Consider the following 20,448-nt stretch of genomic DNA (forward strand, 5'->3'; position numbering starts at 1 on the left):
CGTGAGCCTACCAGCCTGAGAATACCAGCCCCCAGCTGTTCGCTTTATCATAGCTGAATAACAAAATTGAGGACCGCACGCATTTTTTTTAAAAAATTACTTATCGCAATAATTTAAAAAAAAAAATAAAAAGCTGCAAGAAGTCCCTTATTTTGATACACAGTCAATATAGGGGGACGCTATGCCGATCTTAATATATACGTGCACACAGCGTCTGTGATTGCAAGCAGTCAAGACACGTTGTTACACAGGGTGGGGGCGCAGCCTGACTGCAACCAATCACAGATGCTGGAAATGCCAGTGGGCGGGGAAAGCAGTGCATATCTATGAAGAATGATGAGCGGTCTCGGAAGCAGTGTTACCGCTGCTTTCTTATTATTATTTTCTTTTTTCTTAATCCCCGGTGGCTAAATCCGGATAATTACCTGGAGTTCCCTGAAAATTCCAGGCATGAGATCAGTCCATGGGTACTAGATAACCCACGCAAATCCAGGCTTTTACAGTCTAAGTCTGCAGGCTGCCATCATGGCTTTACTGCAGTTGAATGCTTACGGCGGCGGTGCATTTAACTGCTGTAAAGCGCTGACAGCAGCGGCGGCTCCGTGCTCCGGACGTGATCATCAACGGGTACTTCTTGTGGACCACAGGCACATAGACCCTTCCATGATCGCGTCCAATACACAGGGTCGCCGCCAATGCTGTGCTCCGGACGTGATCATCAACGGGTACTTCTTGTGGACCACAGGCACATAGACCCTTCCATGATCGCGTCCAATACACAGGGTCGCCGCCAATGCTGTCAGCAGGGTCGCCGCCAATGCTGTCAGCGCTTTACTGCATTTGAATGCTTTGCGCCACCGTCGTAAAGCATTCAACTGCAGTAAAGCCATGATGGCAGCCTGCAACAGCGGCTCCGTGCACCGGACGACTTCACCAAGAGGTCTAAGAGCCTGCGGTCTGCAAGATGCAGCTGAGTACACCGTGGGAACGGAAGACAGGTGAGAATATTTTTTTGTAGGAACCTCACTGCGAGATCTGAGAGGCAGTCTTGGAGACAGGGAGGGCTTATAAATTACCTAATTATATACTGTATAAGACGACCCCCAGCGTATAAGATGACCCCCGACTTTTGAGAAAATTTCCAGGCGTTAAAAAGTAGTCTTATACGCAAGAAAATATACATATATATTATACATATAGGTGGTCATAAAGGGGTCGTCCAAGCGTTTCATGAATCCTTACGTTGTGAGAATTGTGTGCTATTAGCAGGGCTGTGGAGTCAGTAAGACAAACCTCTGACTCCTCAGTTTTCCTGATTCCGACTCCCTCATAAGACTTATGTTTGTGATATATTTACTGTAGTAAAGTGGTAACATCAGGCTTTTAATCATTATGATGATGCAATAATCAAGCTGTTATATAAAATTATTTATTGGAATATAAGTTTAGAACACAAAAAAATAATGCACTGTAAATATGCAATACACTATGCAGTATGTGGGAAAAGGACAGTTTTCAATGTATGGAATGACATTTGTGTAGTCTATGAATTTGTTCTGAGAAATAGTATCGCCTCAATCATAGATGACCTCAAATCTGGCCTAATTATTTTAAGGCCAGAGAACAACCTCTCTACACTAACTTGGGTTGGTGGCAAAGCTGTAACCACATCGGCAACATCTCTAACAATCTCAGGGTATAAAGGAATTACCTCATGCACAGTTATTTTGATGAACGGTTGAACTCTTCTACTCAATCTGTTTGCTATGAGGGTGGAATCTTTTTCCCTGCTACAACACTTTGCTGCTCTATGTCATCCAAATTAAACTCCTCATCTGATGAGGCCGAAGATATGGCAGCAGTAGCACTGGCAGGATCCAAGTGCTCTTGCTCTTGGCAGTCCTGTAGCCACTCATCCTGCTACCTCTGTCACAGCTTTTTTTTTCCTTTAGTAAGCTGTTGATCATCCAGCAATATACGAGGACTTAGATCCCCATACACAGCTGCCAAAAGAACTTTATCTTCTAATAGCAGTGTCTCTCTCTATTACATTGAAGCAGCAATGCCATATGCGATGAAACCTCCTCTTTAGGACAAGCAAAACAGCAAGTTCTTCCACTCCCTTATCAAAATGCCAGGAGTTAAATCCTCAGCTTGTAATTTTTTTAATCACTGTAAATGAGTGATGAAGCAATTCCTTCAATTCATCCTGAAGTGTCCATTGACCCTCATTTAGTGTTACCTGATGGTTGGCCATGTTTCAGCTCAAGCAATCACTCAATCATTAAATAAAAGCTGCCCCACCGAGTGGCTTGATCGACAATTGCCTCTTTTCCAGCACGTCTTTTCAAGATAGAATCAATTTTAGGGGTTCTGGCGGCAATAACCAAGCTCCTCACTTTGCCAGAGTTCCTGAGATGGTGATAACAGGCGAGGGGAAGTGATAGTGATAATGGTTGGGGTGGGGGTGGGGAGTGATGGTGACAATGGTGGGGGTGGGGAGTGATGGTGACAATGGTGGGGGTGGGGAGTGATGGTGACAATGGTGGGGGTGGGGAGTGATGGTGATAATGGTGGGGGTGGGGAGTGATGGTGATAATGGTGGGGGTGGGGAGTGATGGTGATAATGGTGGGGGTGTGGAGTGATGGTGATAATGGTGGGGGTGTGGAGTGATGGTGACAATGGTGGGGGTGGGGAGTGATGGTGACAATGGTGGGGGTGGGGAGTGATGGTGACAATGGTGGGGGTGGGGAGTGATGGTGACAATGGTGGGGGTGGGGAGTGAAGGTGACAATGGTGGGGGTGGGGAGTGAAGGTGACAATGGTGGGGGTGGGGAGTGATGGAGATAATGGCGGGGGTGGGGAGTGGTGGTGATAATGGGGGGGGTGGGGAGTGGTGGTGATGAGTGTTGAACCAGCACTAATCTGATATTGATGATCTATTGTAGATTAGGTCATCAAAATTACATATCCAAACAACCCCATTAAGCTGCAGATACTCTTACCTTGTGATCTGTTTATCCATCAAGCTCAGTTCCTTGCCATCTTGATCCCAGGCCGCCATCTTTATTATGGCTGGAGCCTAAACACAAAGGATTTAATTAACAAACATTTAGACATGTTGGTCCAGCAGTCACATGGTGGTAGTGGGGCAGCCAGCACTAAAGAATTATTACCATCTGAGTGCACTAAGCGTTGGTTGCTCCTCGGTTTTCTACAACTCGTTGGCTGCAGCCAATGGACAACTGACTACACATATGTGTAACCCCCCCGAAGATGAGCAGTCCCCCATCAATAATGTGGGCACAGTGCGCATCCATAGAATGAGTCTACCGAGTCTAACTCCGAAAAACACAGACCCCTGTCATACTGTCAGATCAGATCACCGGTATTTGGGGCGATACTTGTGGTTGTAATACATGTGCTAAAATGTTCCTCCATTACCGCCAAGGAACATCAGAATATTACACCCCACAATAACAACACGTATGGAAATGGTGACTGAATCCTTCCCTTTCTAGTAGAAATTCTTTTTTTGTTGCTGTAGAGAAATCCATAGTCTAAATCTTATGTCTGGCTCTGTGGACAAAGCCTCGGCCGCTCCCGTGTGACTGACCGGTCACACTTCTTGACCCCAGTGAGATCTCCCACCAGCACTATCATTGCCCAGGGCAGCACAGCGAGGGCCTGAGGACATTGTGAGAGCCGGACCATCAATGTGCACACAGGCACACGCAGGTAGTGATGGAGCAGGAGGAAGAACTCACCAGATCAAGAAGAGCCAGAGACAGGAGGCTGCAGCAGAGCAGGGGAGGCCGGGGCACCGTCCCCACAAGATCTGCAGAAGATGCGCACAGCACCGATACATAGACAGCTATAGTTCAGGTATAAAATCCTGATGATGTGAAGTTTTCTGGTGATAAGTTATCCTTTATCTTGAGTATAGCGGATAACTTATAGCCCTGTGGCACTGACGGACACAAACAGCAGAGGCCCCTGTGCAGAGCAGTATATGGGCCCTCCACAGTCCAGCACCTCATCATCCTGCACAAGCCACCTCTTCTGGTGGAACCTTTTGGACCATACCAAGTTCTGTCTCCCCCCCAGGTCCCACCATGGTCCTCCCTGTACTTCAATGCTTACTGACACTTCTTCTGAAGCACTGTCACTGCGCAGAATGGCCATAATAAAGATGGCGTCGCTCCTGCTGCAGCGGAGTGCTGCCCTGTCACTGCAGTGAAAACCAAAATATAGGAAAATTGGGCACAACTTAACCATTTATACACTGGAAAATCCAGAAATATGGAAAGAGGACAATCAGAAACCATGTTGTATGCAAAAAAGTAATCAAATTTTAATAAGTGCAGAATTAAAAAACACCATTTCAAAATGAGGAAGACTCTGTAGTGAGCGGTTGTCACTGCTGTGGGAAATTGTCGCAACCGGCTGTCACTGGTGAGCGGCTCTGGGGTAGCGGAGGGCGACGCTGGCTCTGCGGAGCGCTCTGTGGAGGGCGGCTGTCCCTGCGGAGGACGGCGCTGTCCCGGCGGAACGCTCTGTGGAAAATGGCTGTCCCTGCGGAGGGCAGCGCTGTCCCTGCGGAACGCTCTGTGGAAAGCGGCTGTCCCTGCGGAGGGTGGCGCTCTCCCTGCGGAACGCTCTGTGGAAAGCGGCTGTCCCTGCGGAGGGCGGCGCTGTCCCTGCGGAAAGCTCTGTGGAAAGCGTCTGTCCCTGCGGAGGGCGGCGCTGTCCCTGCGGAACGCTCTGTGGAAAGCGGCTGTCCCTGCGGAGGGCGGCGCTCTCACTGCGGAACGCTCTGTGGAAAATGGCTGTCCCTGCGGAGGCCGGCGCAGTCCCTGCGGAACGCTCTTTGGAAAGCGTCTGTCCCTGCGGAGGGCGGCGCTGTCCCTGCGGAACGCTCTGTGGAAAGCGGCTGTCCCTGCGGAGGGCGGCGCTCTCACTGCGGAACGCTCTGTGGAAAATGGCTGTCCCTGCGGAGGCCGGCGCAGTCCCTGCGGAACGCTCTTTGGAAAGCGTCTGTCCCTGCGGAGGGCGGCGCTGTCCCTGCGGAGGGCGGCGCTGTCCCTGCGGAGGGTGGCGCTGTCCCTGCGGAGTGCTCTGCGGAGGGCGGCACTGTCCCTGCGGAGGGCGGCACTGTCCCTGCGGAGGGCGGCGCTGTCCCTGCGGAGGGTGGCGCTGTCCCTGCGGAGTGCTCTGCGGAGGGCGGCACTGTCCCTGCGGAGGGCGGCACTGTCCCTGCGGAGGGCGGCGCTGTCCCTGCGGAGGGCGGCGCTGTCCCTGCGGAGGGTGGCGCTGTCCCTGCGGAGTGCTCTGCGGAGGGCAGCACTGTCCCTGCGGAGGGCGGCACTGTCCCTGCGGAGGGCGGCACTGTCCCTGCGGAGGGCGGCGCTGTCCCTGCGGAGGGCGGCGCTGTCCCTGCGGAGGGCGGCGCTGTCCCTGCGGAGGGCGGCGCTGTCCCTGCGGAGGGCGGCGCTGTCCCTGCGGAGTGCTCTGCGGAGGGAGGCTGGTACTGGCAGCCATGATCAAGTGGTCAGTCAGGATGACATGTCATGATCAGATCCAGGACTGCAGGGTGAGTCAGGGCAATATGTCCGCAGCATTGATATTTCTACACTGCGGGGATCACGATGACTTGTGAGACGCAGGGAAATTCCTCTAAATAAAGCTCATGTCTCAAGGAAGGAAACAGAACAGCTATAAAGAGATTTCCTACCTCTCTCTGGCTGCACGGAGCGCAGTGCACGGGGCTGCTCTACAGCTGCCGCTCATTACTGAGGCAGCACAAGCCCCAGGAGAACCTGCGGGGACGGGGTGTGAATTAGAGCCAGCGGGTGACAGAAGCAAAACAGCACTCACCCGAGTCTGCACAGGACGTAGCTCCCGCCGCACGAGGGCGGCACGTTACACAAACCGGAAGCTGTTAGCGTCATGGCAACCACACGCGTCCACCACATAGCCCCGCCCACCACAAGCCTTACAACCAATCACCGAACCGCGCTGCAGAACCGGAAAGGACGCAATTGTTTGTTTACAAATTGAGATTTGTGAAAAGTGAGACGGTCGGGCGCGAAAGTGACAGGACAATAAGAGGGCGGATCTGCGGAGCTGATTGGCTGCGGCTCTTCATGTGGGCGGGGTCAGGAAACGGGACTTGTAGGGAGCTAAATGTCACTTCCTTTAACCTCTTCAGTGCTGGCGATTTTCCGGCTGACTGTTTTCTTCCGCAGTCAGACACGTGTGTGGGTGACGGTTTTTCTTGCGGGACGAGATGTAAATAGGGTAATACTGATTTCACATCTTGAGTGCACGGACCTCACTGAATAACATCAATTATTTCTGGGGGATAAAGCAAAAAAATCTGGCAATTATTTATTTAGTTTTTTGTTCTGCGTCTGTCGTTTTCTTTCAATTCTCACCTTTTGTTTTTCCTAATATTGTGATTCATTCGGGGGACGGGAGTGACGGGCACAGCGCCAGGGCACACTTTATTATGTGGTGACACTTTCACTGCCGGAGGGTCGGACTGCAGATATATTGGCGCCTGAAAGACGCGGGTACAAGTGATTGCTGGGAGTTACGTTCTCTGAGGCGGTGGACAGCTTGACCGCCGTTGCAGAGAATGGCCAAATTCCATTATGGGGGGGCAGCAAATTGCAGCTGCTGGGAAGACAGCTAAGGCTATGTGCACAATGAGAGTTTTTCGGGTGCGTTTTTAGCCTCAAAACTGCATGACTTTGTGTCCCCAGCAGAGTCTATGACTTCTCATTTTTGCTGTCCGCACACAACTTTTTTTTCGGCTGCGTTTTTGATCTAAAAAAAAATGGACATATCAATTCTTTCCTACATTTTACAAAAAAACCGCTGTGCGCACATAGCTATCAGCGTTTTTTTGAACGACATAAAAAAAACGCAAACTGCATATGACTGGATCCTGTTGAACGCATGCGCAAGTGTTATTTTCCAGGATCCTTTCACTTGCAGTTTGTGGACAGGCATTGGAGTCATGTGATCGGGAGTCAGTGGAACTCGACCTGACAGCCTGCAAATGCACGCGCTGTGGAAGGGTGAGAGGAGAGAGTACTGATGTGTCGGCTGCGAACGATCCGACACAAAGATCCAGCTCCCTGCTGTGACCGACAAGAGCCGGATCACTAGTGTGAGCCACTAAAATCTCGAAACGGCTCTTTACGCCGCTGAAGCCATGCCCACCTGCGGCTAAACTCCGCCTACTCAACAATATAATTGGTCACTTGCAAATGGGCGGGGTTTCAGCGGCGTCACTATAATCTTAAATATGTGTTCACCTGGGGTGAACACACATTTAATAAGGAGCCGAGAACAATCCAAATGAGCCGGCTCTTTTTCGTCAGCGGAGCCATAGGAACCGGATCACCAAAAAGAGCCGGACTGCCCATCACTAGGAGAGAAGAGATGTGATCACACAGGCTGGTTTCTGGGCATGCTCAGTAGAGCTAACAGGATCCTGTCTATCAACATACCCCGTTCACATGCAGTTGCGTGCAGTATAGTCAGGATCCAGCGACTTGCAGTATTTGGACGCAGCTCAAAAACGCTACAAGTAGCGTTTTAGAAAAAGTTAAAATACTGCAAGTCGCTGGATCCTGACTGTACAGCACGCAACCGCATGTGTACGCATCTAACCGCGATTCCATTGAAAATGCATTGAAATGAGAACACATTTGTCAAAGATCCACTCAGATGCATTTTGCGTTTTTTTGACGTCCGTCAAAAAAACGGTGATGTGAAAGCAGCCTTATTTAACAGGATCCTTTCACTTGCACTTTATATGTGGGCATTGGAGAAGAAAGAGAGAGGGAGAGTGCTCAGCATATAGGGCATCACAGCATTGAGAAATTAAGCAGTATGGTTTAGGTTTCAGGTTCTCCGTTTATCTAACAAATTTGTAGCAGGAGATGGCGCGTGCACAGATTAAGCTCTGTCAGTGACAGCCGAGAGCTCATCTGCGCACCCGCCACTTCCTGCCCATTGATCTCCCAGAAGTGGTGCGTGGCAGATGAGATGCTCCTTGAGCCAAGAGCACAATCTGCACATGCACTGACTGCGGGCACCGTTTCTTTGAAGTCCACCGCTGCTGCAGACCCCCCCACCGGTAAGATACAGCCGGGTTATAAGACAGACCCCATTTTCACCCCCCAATTTTTTTTTTTTACTTTTTTTTTCTTTCTCTTAATTTGGGGTGCGTGTTATACTCTTGTGCGTCTTTACTGGATAAAATGCTTGAGGGGTCTAGATTCCAAAATAGGGTCACTTGTAGGTTGGGTTCTGTTGTTTATTCACCTTAGGGGCCCTGTAAATGCGACATATTTCCCACAATTTAGATCAGTCAAATTTGTGTCCAAAATTCAAATATTACTCCTTCCCTTCCGAGCCATCCCATTTGTCCTAACAGGGGTTTCTGACTGCTTGTGGGGTATCCTAATGCTCAGAATAAACTAGGTAATAAATTATGGGTTCCATTTTGTCATGCTATCAATTGTAAAAGAGGAAAAATTGAGGCTAAAGCAACATTTTAAAGGAAGAAATACATTTTTTTTCCACTGTGCTTTAATTCTTGTGTAGCACCTGAAAGGTTAAAATAATTTCCTGACAGCAGATTTTAAGTATTTGAAGTTTTTATAATGATATCTGTTATGGTCAGGAGACTGCTGACATTCCAGTAGATATCCCATTCAAGGGAAAACAGCATCCCTTATCCAGAGATAGTAGCAACCCAAGAACTAAGATCCACTACCCTAAAAAGGCCAGGAGGAAAAACCTGGAAAACCCAGGAAAAAAAGAGCACAAGAGTGGTTGGTAACTAATAGGCAGCAATTCCCTGACTATTTATACACAACTAGAAATAGCGATAGAGCGTACCTACTCTACCTAGATGCCTCGTCACCGCCTAAGAAACTAGCAAGCCTCAAAAATGAAGAAAGCAATCCTAACATGCCTCAGAGCAGCCCCAAAGGGATAGTTAAAGCTCTCAACATATATTGACGATGATATAAGAAGTAAACAATACACAGTTGGTTAGAAATTGACTTGAGCAAAGAGAGGCCCTGCTAACGAAGGCACCAAAGGATAGGATAGATCAATGGGTGCAGCCAGTAAAACCCTAATACAGTCAGGGCCAGAAATATTTGGACAGTGACACAAGTTTTGTTATTTTAGCTGTTTACAAAAACATGTTCAGAAATACAATTATATATATAATATGGGCTGAAAGTGCACACTCCCAGTTGCAATATGAGAGTTTTCACATCCAAATCGGAGAAAGGGTTTAGGAATCATAGCTCTGTAATGCATAGCCTCCTCTTTTTCAAGGGACCAAAAGTAATTGGACAAGGGACTCTAAGGGCTGCAATTAACTCTGAAGGCGTCTCCCTCGTTAACCTGTAATCAATGAAGTAGTTAAAAGGTCAGGGGTTGATTATAGGTGTGTGGTTTTGCATTTGGAAGCTGTTGCTGTGACCAGACAACATGCGGTCTAAGGAACTCTCAATTGAGGTGAAGCAGAACATCCTGAGGCTGAAAAAAAAAAAAAATCCATCAGAGAGAAAGCAGACATGCTTGGAGTAGCAAAATCAACAGTCGGGTACATTCTGAGAAAAAAGGAATTGACTGGTGAGCTTGGGAACTCAAAAAGGCCTGGGCGTCCACGGATGACAACAGTGGTGGATGATCGCCGCATACTTTCTTTGGTGAAGAAGAACCCGTTCACAACATCAACTGAAGGCCAGAACACTCTCAGTGAAGTAGGTGACTTAGAGACAGATACAACAGTAAAGAGAAGACTCCATGAAAGTAAATACAAAAGGTTCACATCTAGATGCAAACCATTCATCAATTCCAAAAATAGACAGGCCAGAGTTAAATTTGCTGAAAAACACCTCATGAAGCCAGCTCAGTTCTGGAAAAGTATTCTATGGACAGATGAGACAAAGATCAACCTGTACCAGAATGATGGGAAGAAAAAAGTTTGGAGAAGAAAGGGAACGGCACATGATCCAAGGCACACCACATCCTCTGTAAAACATGGTGGAGGCAACCTGATGGCATGGGCATGCATGGCTTTCAATGGCACTGGGTCACTTGTGTTTATTGATGACATAACAGAAGACAAGAGTAGCCGGAGGAATTCTGAAGTGTACCGGGATATACTTTCAGCCCAGATTCAGCCAAATGCTGCAAAGTTGATCGGACGGCGCTTCATAGTACAGATGGACAATGACCCCAAGCATACAGCCAAAGCTACCCAGGAGTTCATGAGTGCAAAAAATTGGAACATTCTGCAATGGCCAAGTCAATCACCAGATCTTAACCCAATTAAGCATGCATTTCACTTGCTCAAATCCAGACTTAAGACGGAAAGACCCACAAACAAGCAAGACCTGAAGGCTGCGGCTGTAAAGGCCTGGCAAAGCATTAAGAAGGAGGAAACCCAGCGTTTGGTGATGTCCATGGGTTCCAGACTTAAGGCAGTGATTGCCTCCAAAGGATTCGCAACAAAATATTGAAAATAAAAATATTTTGTTTGGGTTTGGTTTATTTGTCCAATTACTTTTGACCTCCTAAAATTTGGAGTGTTTGTAAAGAAATGTGTACAATTCCTACAATTTCTATCAGATATTTTTGTTCAAACCTTCAAATTAAACGTTACAATCTGCACTTGAATTCTGTTATAGAGGTTTCATTTCAAATCCAATGTGGTGGCATGCAGAGCCCAACTCGCGAAAATTGTGTCACTGTCCAAATATTTCTGGACCTAACTGTATATGCCAACTCCTGATGATCAAAATTCCCTTAGGACCACAAGATCCTCCACCTACTACATCAAGGAACTCTTGTGCAGGGCACCAGACATGATTAGCATCCAATAGAGGTTGTCTCAAAAAACGGCTAAGTAGCAACTGCCATAAGCAGAAAAAAATTCAATGTGCAACAAGACTAATAGTGAGCAGTCCATTATTGTGGTCTAATAAGCTGTATACTAAGTACAACAAAAGTATATATGCAAAAATAATTGAGAAGGTCTTCACTGGATTCTCAGCAATGTCCCTTTGTTAAAGTTCATCAGTGGGAATACAATGGAGCACAAAACACATGTATGACCAAAAAACGCAGGACCATGTTCTGACAGAGAAAAAACTCCACTATGCTTTTTTTCACTGTGAATGAACAGTCTTTATAGCACTTCAAGACTAATTGAAACAGAATCAAAATAAACATTGCATATAAGAGAAAAATGCATGAAAACTGTTCAGTCACAGGCTAGAAAACAAAGTACTTATCCAAGGCTCCAAAGGCGAGGTCAAGATGACTAGGAAAAAAGGCAAAAATGGAATCCACAGAAGCAGACGAACTGTAGCAGACACACTGAAGATCTCCAAGAATAAAAGAATACTGGAGCGCACTGGAGAAGTGTCCAGCAGGTCACAGGCACACGGCCGACATAACAGGAGGATGTAAAAAGTTCACACTTATCAAATAATTTATAATATATAATACATCCAGATAATAGATCTATACATAGCAGAACTTACTAATAACAGAATTTATAGAATAATTAAAGGGAACCTGTCAGCAGAAAATTAGCACTAAACATAAGATTCCCCCTCTGCAGCTCGTGGGCTGCATTCCAGCAAGGTTCCTGTTATTATTGTGCCCTCTTTTAGACCAAAAGAAATACTTTATAAAGTGGTACCTTTTTGAAAGGAAAAACTGTAAATGGGACACGGGGGCGGGCTGCCTGGTGTCCGTTATTCTGCCTCCTGCCGCTTTAGGCCCTCCCCCATCGCTCATTTCCATAGTTGTGGACGCCGCCCAGTGATCCAGAGGTCCCCGCGCATGCCCAGTGCCTATCTCTCGTGAATGAGCACTGTGCCCAGTGTCACTGCTGGTGACATGTGCGCAGGCTTTAGATTATGGGCGGTGCTGTGATTTTCCTCAGCAAGTAACCGCCCATAATCGCGTGACCGCGCGTTCCCCTCTGCCTCCACTGTTCTGCGCAAGCGCGGGCCTGCTGACCCCACGTTACCTCTTTCCCATCTTGCCCTGAGGCAGGAAATAGATGGGAGGAGCGCGGAGCAGGACACCACAGATCAGGAGGAGACGCGGGGAGAAGCTTACCGACGTACACAGTTAAAAAAAAAACAAAAAACGTTTAGTGCTTTTCACTATACAGAACACAATGTGTGACTGTTTGTTTTTACATGTTTTTTTTTTTACTGTGTACGTCGGTAGCTCCTCTCCGCGCGTGGTCACGCGATTATGGGCGGTTACTTGCTGAGGAAAATCACAGCACCGCCCATAATCTAAAGCCTGCGCACACGTCACCAGCGGTGACACTGGGCACAGTGCTCATTCATGAGAGATAGGCACTGGGTATGCGCGGGGACCTCTGGAGCACTGGGCGGCGTCCACAGCTATGGAAATGAGCAATGGGGGAGGGTCTAAAGTGGCAGGAGGCAGAATAACGGACACCAGGCAGCCCGCCCCCGTGTCCCATTTCCAGTTTTTCCTTTCAAAAAGGTACCACTTTATAAAGTATTTCTTTTGGTCTAAAAGGGGGCACAATAATAACAGGAACCTTGCTGGAATGCAGCCCAGGAGCTGCAGAAGGGGAATCTTTTATGTTTAGTGCTAATTTTCTGCTGACAGGTTCCCTTTAATATTTTGAGTCCGTATTAAATATAGATAAATGCTGTATGAGTTGTCTATATATAGACAAGTCTGGAAACTTCTAGTGAATTACCACATGTGTTCAGCAGAGTCTACCTATATGGTTTTGAATAGCTGCATTGGGCATATATATATATATACACAGTGCTGGCCAAAAGTATTGGCACCCCTGCAACTCTGTCAGATAATACTCAGTTTCTTCTTGAAAATGATTGCAATCACAAATTCTTTGGTATTATTATCTTCATTTAATTTGTCTTCAATGAAAAAAAAAAAAATTGTCATAAAGCCAAATTGGATATAATTCCACACCAAACATAAAAAAGAGGGTGGACAAAAGTATTGGCACTGTTTGAAAAATCATGGGATGCTTCTCTAATTTGTGTAATTAACAGCACCTGTAACTTACCTGTGGCACCTAACAGGTGTTGGCAATAACTAAATCACACTTGCAGCCAGTTAACATGGATTAAAGTTGACTCAACCTCTGTCCTGTGTCCTTGCGTGTACCACATTGAGCATGGAGAAAAGAAAGAAGACCAAAGAACTGTCTGAGGACTTGAGAATCCAAATTGTGAGGAAGCATGAGCAATCTCAAGGCTACAAGTCCATCTCCAAAGACCTGAAAGTTCCTGTGTCTATGGTGCGCAGTGTCATCAAGAGGTTTAAAGCCCATGGCTCTGTGGCTAACCTCCCTCCCTCCTAACCTTGTGAAAGGAAAAGAAAAATTGACGAGAGATTTCAACACAAGATTCTGCAGATGGTGGATAAAGACCCTCGACTAACATCCAAACAACTTCAAACTGCCCTGCAGTCCGAGGGTACAACAGTGTCAACCCATACTATCCGTCGGCGTCTGAATAAAAAGGGACTGTACGGTAGGATACCCAGGAAGACCCCACTACTTACCCCGAAACATAAAAAAGCCAGGCTGGAGTTTGCCAAAACTTACCTGAGAAAGCCTAAAATGTTTTGGAAGAATGTTCTCTGGTTAGATGAGACAAAAGTAGAGCTTTTTGGGAAAATCCATCAACATAGAGTTTACAGGAAAAAAAAGAGGAAAAGAGGCATTCAAAGAAAAGAACACGGTCCCTACAGTCAAACATGGTGGAGGTTCCCTGATGTTTTGGGGTTGCTTTGCTGCCTCTGGCACTGGACTGCTTGACCGTGTGCATGGCATTATGAAGTCTGAAGACTACCAACAAATTTTGCAGCATAATGTAGGGCCCAGTGTGAGAAAGCTGGGTCTTCCTCAGAGGTCATGGGTCTTCCAGCAGGACAATGACCCAAAAGACACTTAAAAAAGCACTAGAAAATGGTTTCATAGAAAGCACTGGAGACTATTAAAGCGGCCAGCAATGAGTCCAGACCTGAATCCCATAGAACACCTGTGGAGAGATCTCAAAATGGCAGTTTGGAGAATGCACCCTTCAAATCTCAGGAACCTGGAGCAGTTTGCCAAAGAAGAATGGTCTAAAATTCCAGCAGAGCATTGTAAGAAACTCATTGATGGTTACCGGAAGCGGTTGTTCACAGTTATTTTGGCTAAAGGTTGTGCAACCAAGTATTAGGCTAAGGGTGCGAATACTTATGTCTGGCCCATTTTTGGGGTTTTGTGTGAAATGATCAATGATTTGATTTTTGTTTCATTCTCTTTAGTGTTTTTTCATTGCAAGCAAAATAAATGAAGATAATAATACCAAAGAATTTGTGATTGCAAACATTTTCAAGAAGAAACTGAGTATTATCTGACAGAATTGCAGGGCTGCCAGCACTGTGTATATATATATATATATATATACAGTTAGGTCCAGAAATATTTGGACAGTGACACAATTTTCGCGAGTTGGGCTCTGCATGCCACCACATTGGATTTGAAATGAAACCTCTACAACAGAATTCAAGTGCAGATTGTAACGTTTAATTTGAAGGTTTGAACAAAAATATCTGATAGAAATTGTAGGAATTGTACACATTGTACAAACACTCCACATTTTAGGAGGTCAAAAGTAATTGGACAAATAAACCAAACCCAAACAAAATATTTTTATTTTCAATATTTTGTTGCGAATCCTTTGGAGGCAATCACTGCCTTAAGTCTGGAACCCATGGACATCACCAAACGCTGGGTTTCCTCCTTCTTAATGCTTTGCCAGGCATTTACAGCCGCAGCCTTCAGGTCTTGCTTGTTTGTAGGTCTTTCCGTCTTAAGTCTGGATTTGAGCAAGTGAAATGCATGCTCAATTGGGTTAAGACCTGGTGATTGACTTGGCCATTGCAGAATGTTCCACTTTTTTGCACTCATGAACTCCTGGGTAGCTTTGGCTGTATGCTTGGGGTCATTGTCCATCTGTACTATGAAGCGCCGTCCGATCAACTTTGCGGCATTTGGCTGAATCTGGGCTGAAAGTATATCCCGGTACACTTCAGAATTCATCCGGCTACTCTTGTCTGCTGTTATGTCATCAATAAACACAAGTCACCCAGTGCCATTGAAAGCCATGCATGCCCATGCCATCAGGTTGCCTCCACCATGTTTTACAGAGGATGTGGTGTACCTTGGATCATGTGCCGTTCCCTTTCTTCTCCAAACTTTTTTCTTCCCATCATTCTGGTACAGGTTGATCTTTGTCTCATCTGTCCATAGAATACTTTTCCAGAACTGAGCTGGCTTCATGAGGTGTTTTTCAGCAAATTTAACTCTGGCCTGTCTATTTTTGGAATTGATGAATGGTTTGCATCTAGATGTGAACCCTTTGTATTTACTTTCATGGAGTCTTCTCTTTACTGTTGACTTAGAGACAGATACACCTACTTCACTGAGAGTGTTCTGGACTTCAGTTGATGTTGTGAACGGGTTCTTCTTCACCAAAGAAAGTATGCGGCGATCATCCACCACTGTTGTCATCCGTGGACGCCCAGGCCTTTTTGAGTTCCCAAGCTCACCAGTCAATTCCTTTTTTCTCAGAATGTACCCGACTGTTGATTTTGCTGCTCCAAGCATGTCTGCTATCTCTCTGATGGATTTTTTCTTTTTTTTCAGCCTCAGGATGTTCTGCTTCACCTCAATTGAGAGTTCCTTAGACCGCATGTTGTCTGGTCACAGCAACAGCTTCCAAATGCAAAACTACACACCTGTAATCAACCCCAGACCTTTTAACTACTTCATTGATTACAGGTTAACGAGGAAGACGCCTTCATAGTTAATTGCAGCCCTTAGGGGCACTTTGCACACTGCGACATCGCAGGTGCGATGTCGGTGGGGTCAAATTGAAAATGCCGCACTTCCGGCATCGCATGCGACATCGCAGTGTGTAAAGGCTGGATGATACGATTAACGAGCGCAAAAGCGTCGTAATCGTATCATCGGTATAGCGTCGGCGTAATCCATAATTACGCTGACGCAATGGTCCGATGTTGTTCCTCGCTCCTGCGGCAGCACACATCGCTGTGTGTGAAGTCGCAGGAGCGAGGAACGTCTCCTACCGGCCTCACTGCGGCTTCCGTAGGATATGCGGAAGGAAGGAGGTGGGCAGGATGTTTACATCCTGCTCATCTCCGCCCCTCCGCTCCGATTGGCCGCCTGCCGTGTGACGTCACAATGACGCCGCACGACCCGCCCCCTTAACAAGGAGGCGGGTCGCCGGCCACAGGGACGTCGCACGGCAGGTGAGTGTGTGTGTGAAGCTGGCGTAGCGATAATTTTCGCTACGCCAGCTATCACCACATATCGCTGCTGCGACGGGGGCGGGGACTATCACACTCGGCATCGCAGCATCGGCCTGCGATGTCGTAGTGTGCAAACCCCGCCTTAGAGTCCCTTGTCCAATTACTTTTGGTCCCTTGAAAAAGAGGAGGCTATGCATTACAGAGCTATGATTCCCAAACCCTTTCTCCGATTTGGATGTGAAAACTCTCATATTGCAGCTGGGAGTGTGCACTTTCAGCCCATATTATATATATATATATATATATATATATATATATATATATATATATATATATATATATATATATATATATATATATATATATATATATAATTGTATTTCTCAACATGTTTTTGTAAACATCTAAAATAACAAAAGTTGTGTCACTGTCCAAATATTTCTGGACCTAACTATATATATATATATATATATATATATATATATATATATATGCACACACAGTACAGACCAAAAGTTTGGACACACCTTCTCATCTGTAGAACAACTGTTAAGAGGAGACTTTGTGCAGCAAGCCTTCATGGTAAAATAGCTGCTAGGAAACCACTGCTAAGGACAGGCAACAAGCAGAAGAGACTTGTTTGGGCTAAAGAACACAAGGAATGGACATTAGACCAGTGGAAATCTGTGCTTTGGTTTGATGAGTCCAAATTTGAGATCTTTGGATCCAACCACCGTGTCTTTGTACAAAAGATGAACGGATGGGCTCTACATGGCTGGTTCCCACCGTGAAGCATGGAGGAGGAGGTGTGATGGTGTGGGGGTGCTTTGCTGGTGACACTGTTGGGGATTTATTCACAATTGAAGGCATACTGAACCAGCATGGCTACCACAGCATCTTGCAGTGGCGTGCTATTCCATCCGGATTGCATTTAGTTGGACCGTCATTTATTTTTCAACAGGACAATGACCCCAAACACACCTCCAGGCTGTGTAAGGGCTATTTGACTAAGAAGGAGAGTAATGGGGTGCTACGCTAGATGACCTGGTCTCCACAGTCACCAGACCTGAACCCAATCGAGATGGTTTGGGGTGAGCTGGACCGCAGAGTGAAGGCAAAAGGGCCAACAAGTGCTAAGCATCTCTGGGAACTCATTCAAGACTGTTAGAAAACCATTTCCGGTGACTACCTCTTGAAGCTCATCAAGAGAATGCCAAGAGTGTGCAAAGTAGTAATGAAAGAAAACTCTTTGAATGAGAAGGTGTGTCCAAACCTTTGGTCTGTAGTGTGTGTTATATATTTTTATACATATATATATATATATATATATATACATGACACTTCTCTGGGGGGGGGGACTTGAAGAGAGCTGAGAGAGAGAGGGGGGTCACCCCTGCAGAAGGACACATGTCGAAGCTCTTGCAGCCGGATCCATCCATCCATTCCGGATAAAGTATGGTTAATGAAGAAACTTATCTCTGCTACCGTGTTTTTCCTCTGGAGGAGGTCTTATTTTTGGAGAAACACGGTTGGGGGGGTAAGTTTACCCCCCCAAAATGCAGACCACCCCGCTTCCCAGAAGACTCATACTTACCAGTCCCGGACGTCTGCGTGGCTCCGAGGTCCTCCTTTGATCTTTGGTGGGTGTTGCACACTGTCCTCCCCTGCTGCTGGCTGATACACACACACACACACACAGCAGGTCGCAGACACAGGAGATCACAGACACACAGCAGATCACACACACTGCCGATCGCATACACACACAGCCGATCGCACACACACAAAGCAGATCGCGCACACACAGCAGATCGCGCACACACAGCCGATCACGCACACACAGCCGATCGCACACACACAGCAGATCATACACACCACGTTTAGCGCAAGCGGCCTCAAGGAATGATGGGAGGAAGTCACGTGTCCCGCCGCAGGTCCTGTTCTGCAGGTCCTTCCGCTCCACCGCACTCCCTTTCAGGATTCTGCCGGCGAGAAGAGATCGGTGTAGCTGATTGTGGTGAGTATGTATGCAATCCGATGTATGTGCGATCCGATGTTTGTGTGTGTGATTTGATGTTTGCGTGTGATCCGATGTTTGTGTGTGCGATCGGACGTTTGTGTGTGAGATCTGGTGTGTGTAAGATCTGATTGTGTGTGTGAGATATGATTGTGTGCAGGTGTGCGATCACTGCAGTTCCTGCTGCTCAGCGTCTGGGGAGTATGATTATGGTGCCCGCTGTGTATAATGAAGTGTCCTGCAGTATCTGTATCTTTTGTAGCTGCACGGACACTTCATTATTGATCTGCGACTAGGGCTTATTTTCTGGGGAGGGCTTATATTTAAGCCTTGCTCCGAAAATGCTAAAAATCCCTGCTAGGGCTTATTTTTGGGGGAGGGATTATTTTTGGAAAAAACACGTTAAGTTAGCAGAATAATGGACTCTTATTTCCTATAACCCTAAGACAAACTATCACGTAAGCTTTTCCTTTATGCAACTGATATAATGAACTCTTATATTTTTATCAATCATTTTTACTCAATATGAAATACATCTATTTATTTTTTCAATTTTTGAAGTCTGTTTTTCATGCATCTCATCACGTATATATGCAGGACATTTATTTGTTTACAGAGGACTTGGTATTTAAGACATGTTCACTGGAGAAAAACTGACACAGGAAACAATATCACCGGCATCAGCTTGATGCAGAATCTCTTCCTTTATACACCAAGGGTTGGACATGATTGGCGCACTGGAATTAGAGCCAAGCCCCGCCCTTGTCTCACTGACAAGCACAGAACTAACTCACTTCCAGCACTGACCACTAGAGGGAGCCCAGAAACATCCTCAGGAATAATCTTAAGCCCTTCACAACCGGCAAAGACCAAACCAACAGAAACACCATCCATAACAGGTATCACTTTTGGGGAGTTTCTAATATATTGGCCCCTCAAAGTCCATTTACAGGTGAACAGATCCGTGAAGAAACAGCTTTTGTAAATTTCTTAAAAAAATGAGAAATTGCTGCTACTTTTAACCCTTCTAACATCCTAACAAAATCAATTGACTTCTTCATTTAGCAAAGTGCAAACCCCTTTATACTACCCACACAGGCCTCAGTGTTGCAGCCAACCATGTGAAAATGCCACAGCGTCTCCTGTTTGAATCACCTGTGTATGAACAACAGCAATGGATGCATCTATCCTCACCACAAGGGATAATTTTTAGACCATTTATACAATTTAGGTAGCCTAAAATATCTGTTACTGTAATGTGTTGTTTTTGTCTAGCCAAATAGCTGAAGTCATTTGGAAATTAAAAAGGCTGTGTTTGCATTACAAAGCTTAGAATATGTTTAATTGACGCCAAGTGGACCTCACACTGTTCTATACATATCAAAACTCTGGGAAATTCGATTTTCAGAAGAATTACCCATCTCTAGAGATATAAGGTTTCTCAATTGTATTTTTCCACTTGTATACTGATTTTCACTGCTTATTTAATAAGATAGGTCTTTACGCTTCAATGGATTTTTAGGTTAATGATTATGTACGTGTTCCTATTTGGTGTCATGGGGTTAACATTTGGATAATGTATGTTTATAATTACCTTTTTTCTGTTTATTTGAACTTGTGCCTGATGATTATTGCACACAGCACTTTGTGTTTTGTTGGACGTTTAATTTTATCCCCTTAAGGACAAATTCAATTTTGTACTTAATGACCAGGCCATTTTTTGCAATTCTGTCTCGTGTCACATTAACAGGTTATAACTCTAGAATGCTTCAATGGATCCTGGTGAATCTGACATTGTTTTTGTTTTTAGTGACATATTGTATGTACTTCATGGGATTCTTTGTCATTGCTGGATGTCCTGAGGAAGGGGGCTGCAACCTCCAAAACGCGTTGAACTTAACCTGGCAATCTAATAAACAAATGGAGTAATTTTTATCTTATCTGTGTATTGGTGATAGCGCGGCAAGACACCCGGTTTCCTCCATATATATTCACTTGTATTTTATTTAGGGGTATAGTGTGAAGTTTGAATCCA

General features: G+C 45.9%; 1 protein-coding gene across 3 annotated transcripts in view; it reads right to left on the reverse strand.

Annotated features, from left to right (window-relative positions):
• LRRCC1 (leucine rich repeat and coiled-coil centrosomal protein 1) overlaps nucleotides 1-5,965 on the reverse strand; it is a 192,252-nt gene extending 186,287 nt beyond the window's left edge. For 2 of the 3 annotated variants that reach the window (XR_012754666.1, XM_075353129.1), the window contains exons 1-2: nucleotides 5,879-5,965; nucleotides 3,007-3,083 (exon numbers count right to left, since the gene is read on the reverse strand). Coding sequence is in view for 2 of the 3 variants with exons in the window: in XM_075353129.1 (XP_075209244.1) it covers nucleotides 3,007-3,065 (59 nt within the window). In the remaining variant the exon portion in view is untranslated. Of the gene's footprint in view, nucleotides 1-3,006; nucleotides 3,084-5,735; nucleotides 5,819-5,878 lie in introns of those variants that run through there. The other variant, XM_075353130.1, reaches the window with a different exon arrangement.
• Between the last annotated feature and the right edge of the window lie 14,483 nt (nucleotides 5,966-20,448).

This window comes from Anomaloglossus baeobatrachus, chromosome 6 (assembly GCF_048569485.1).
Source record: "Anomaloglossus baeobatrachus isolate aAnoBae1 chromosome 6, aAnoBae1.hap1, whole genome shotgun sequence".
Taxonomy (NCBI): domain Eukaryota; kingdom Metazoa; phylum Chordata; class Amphibia; order Anura; family Aromobatidae; genus Anomaloglossus; species Anomaloglossus baeobatrachus.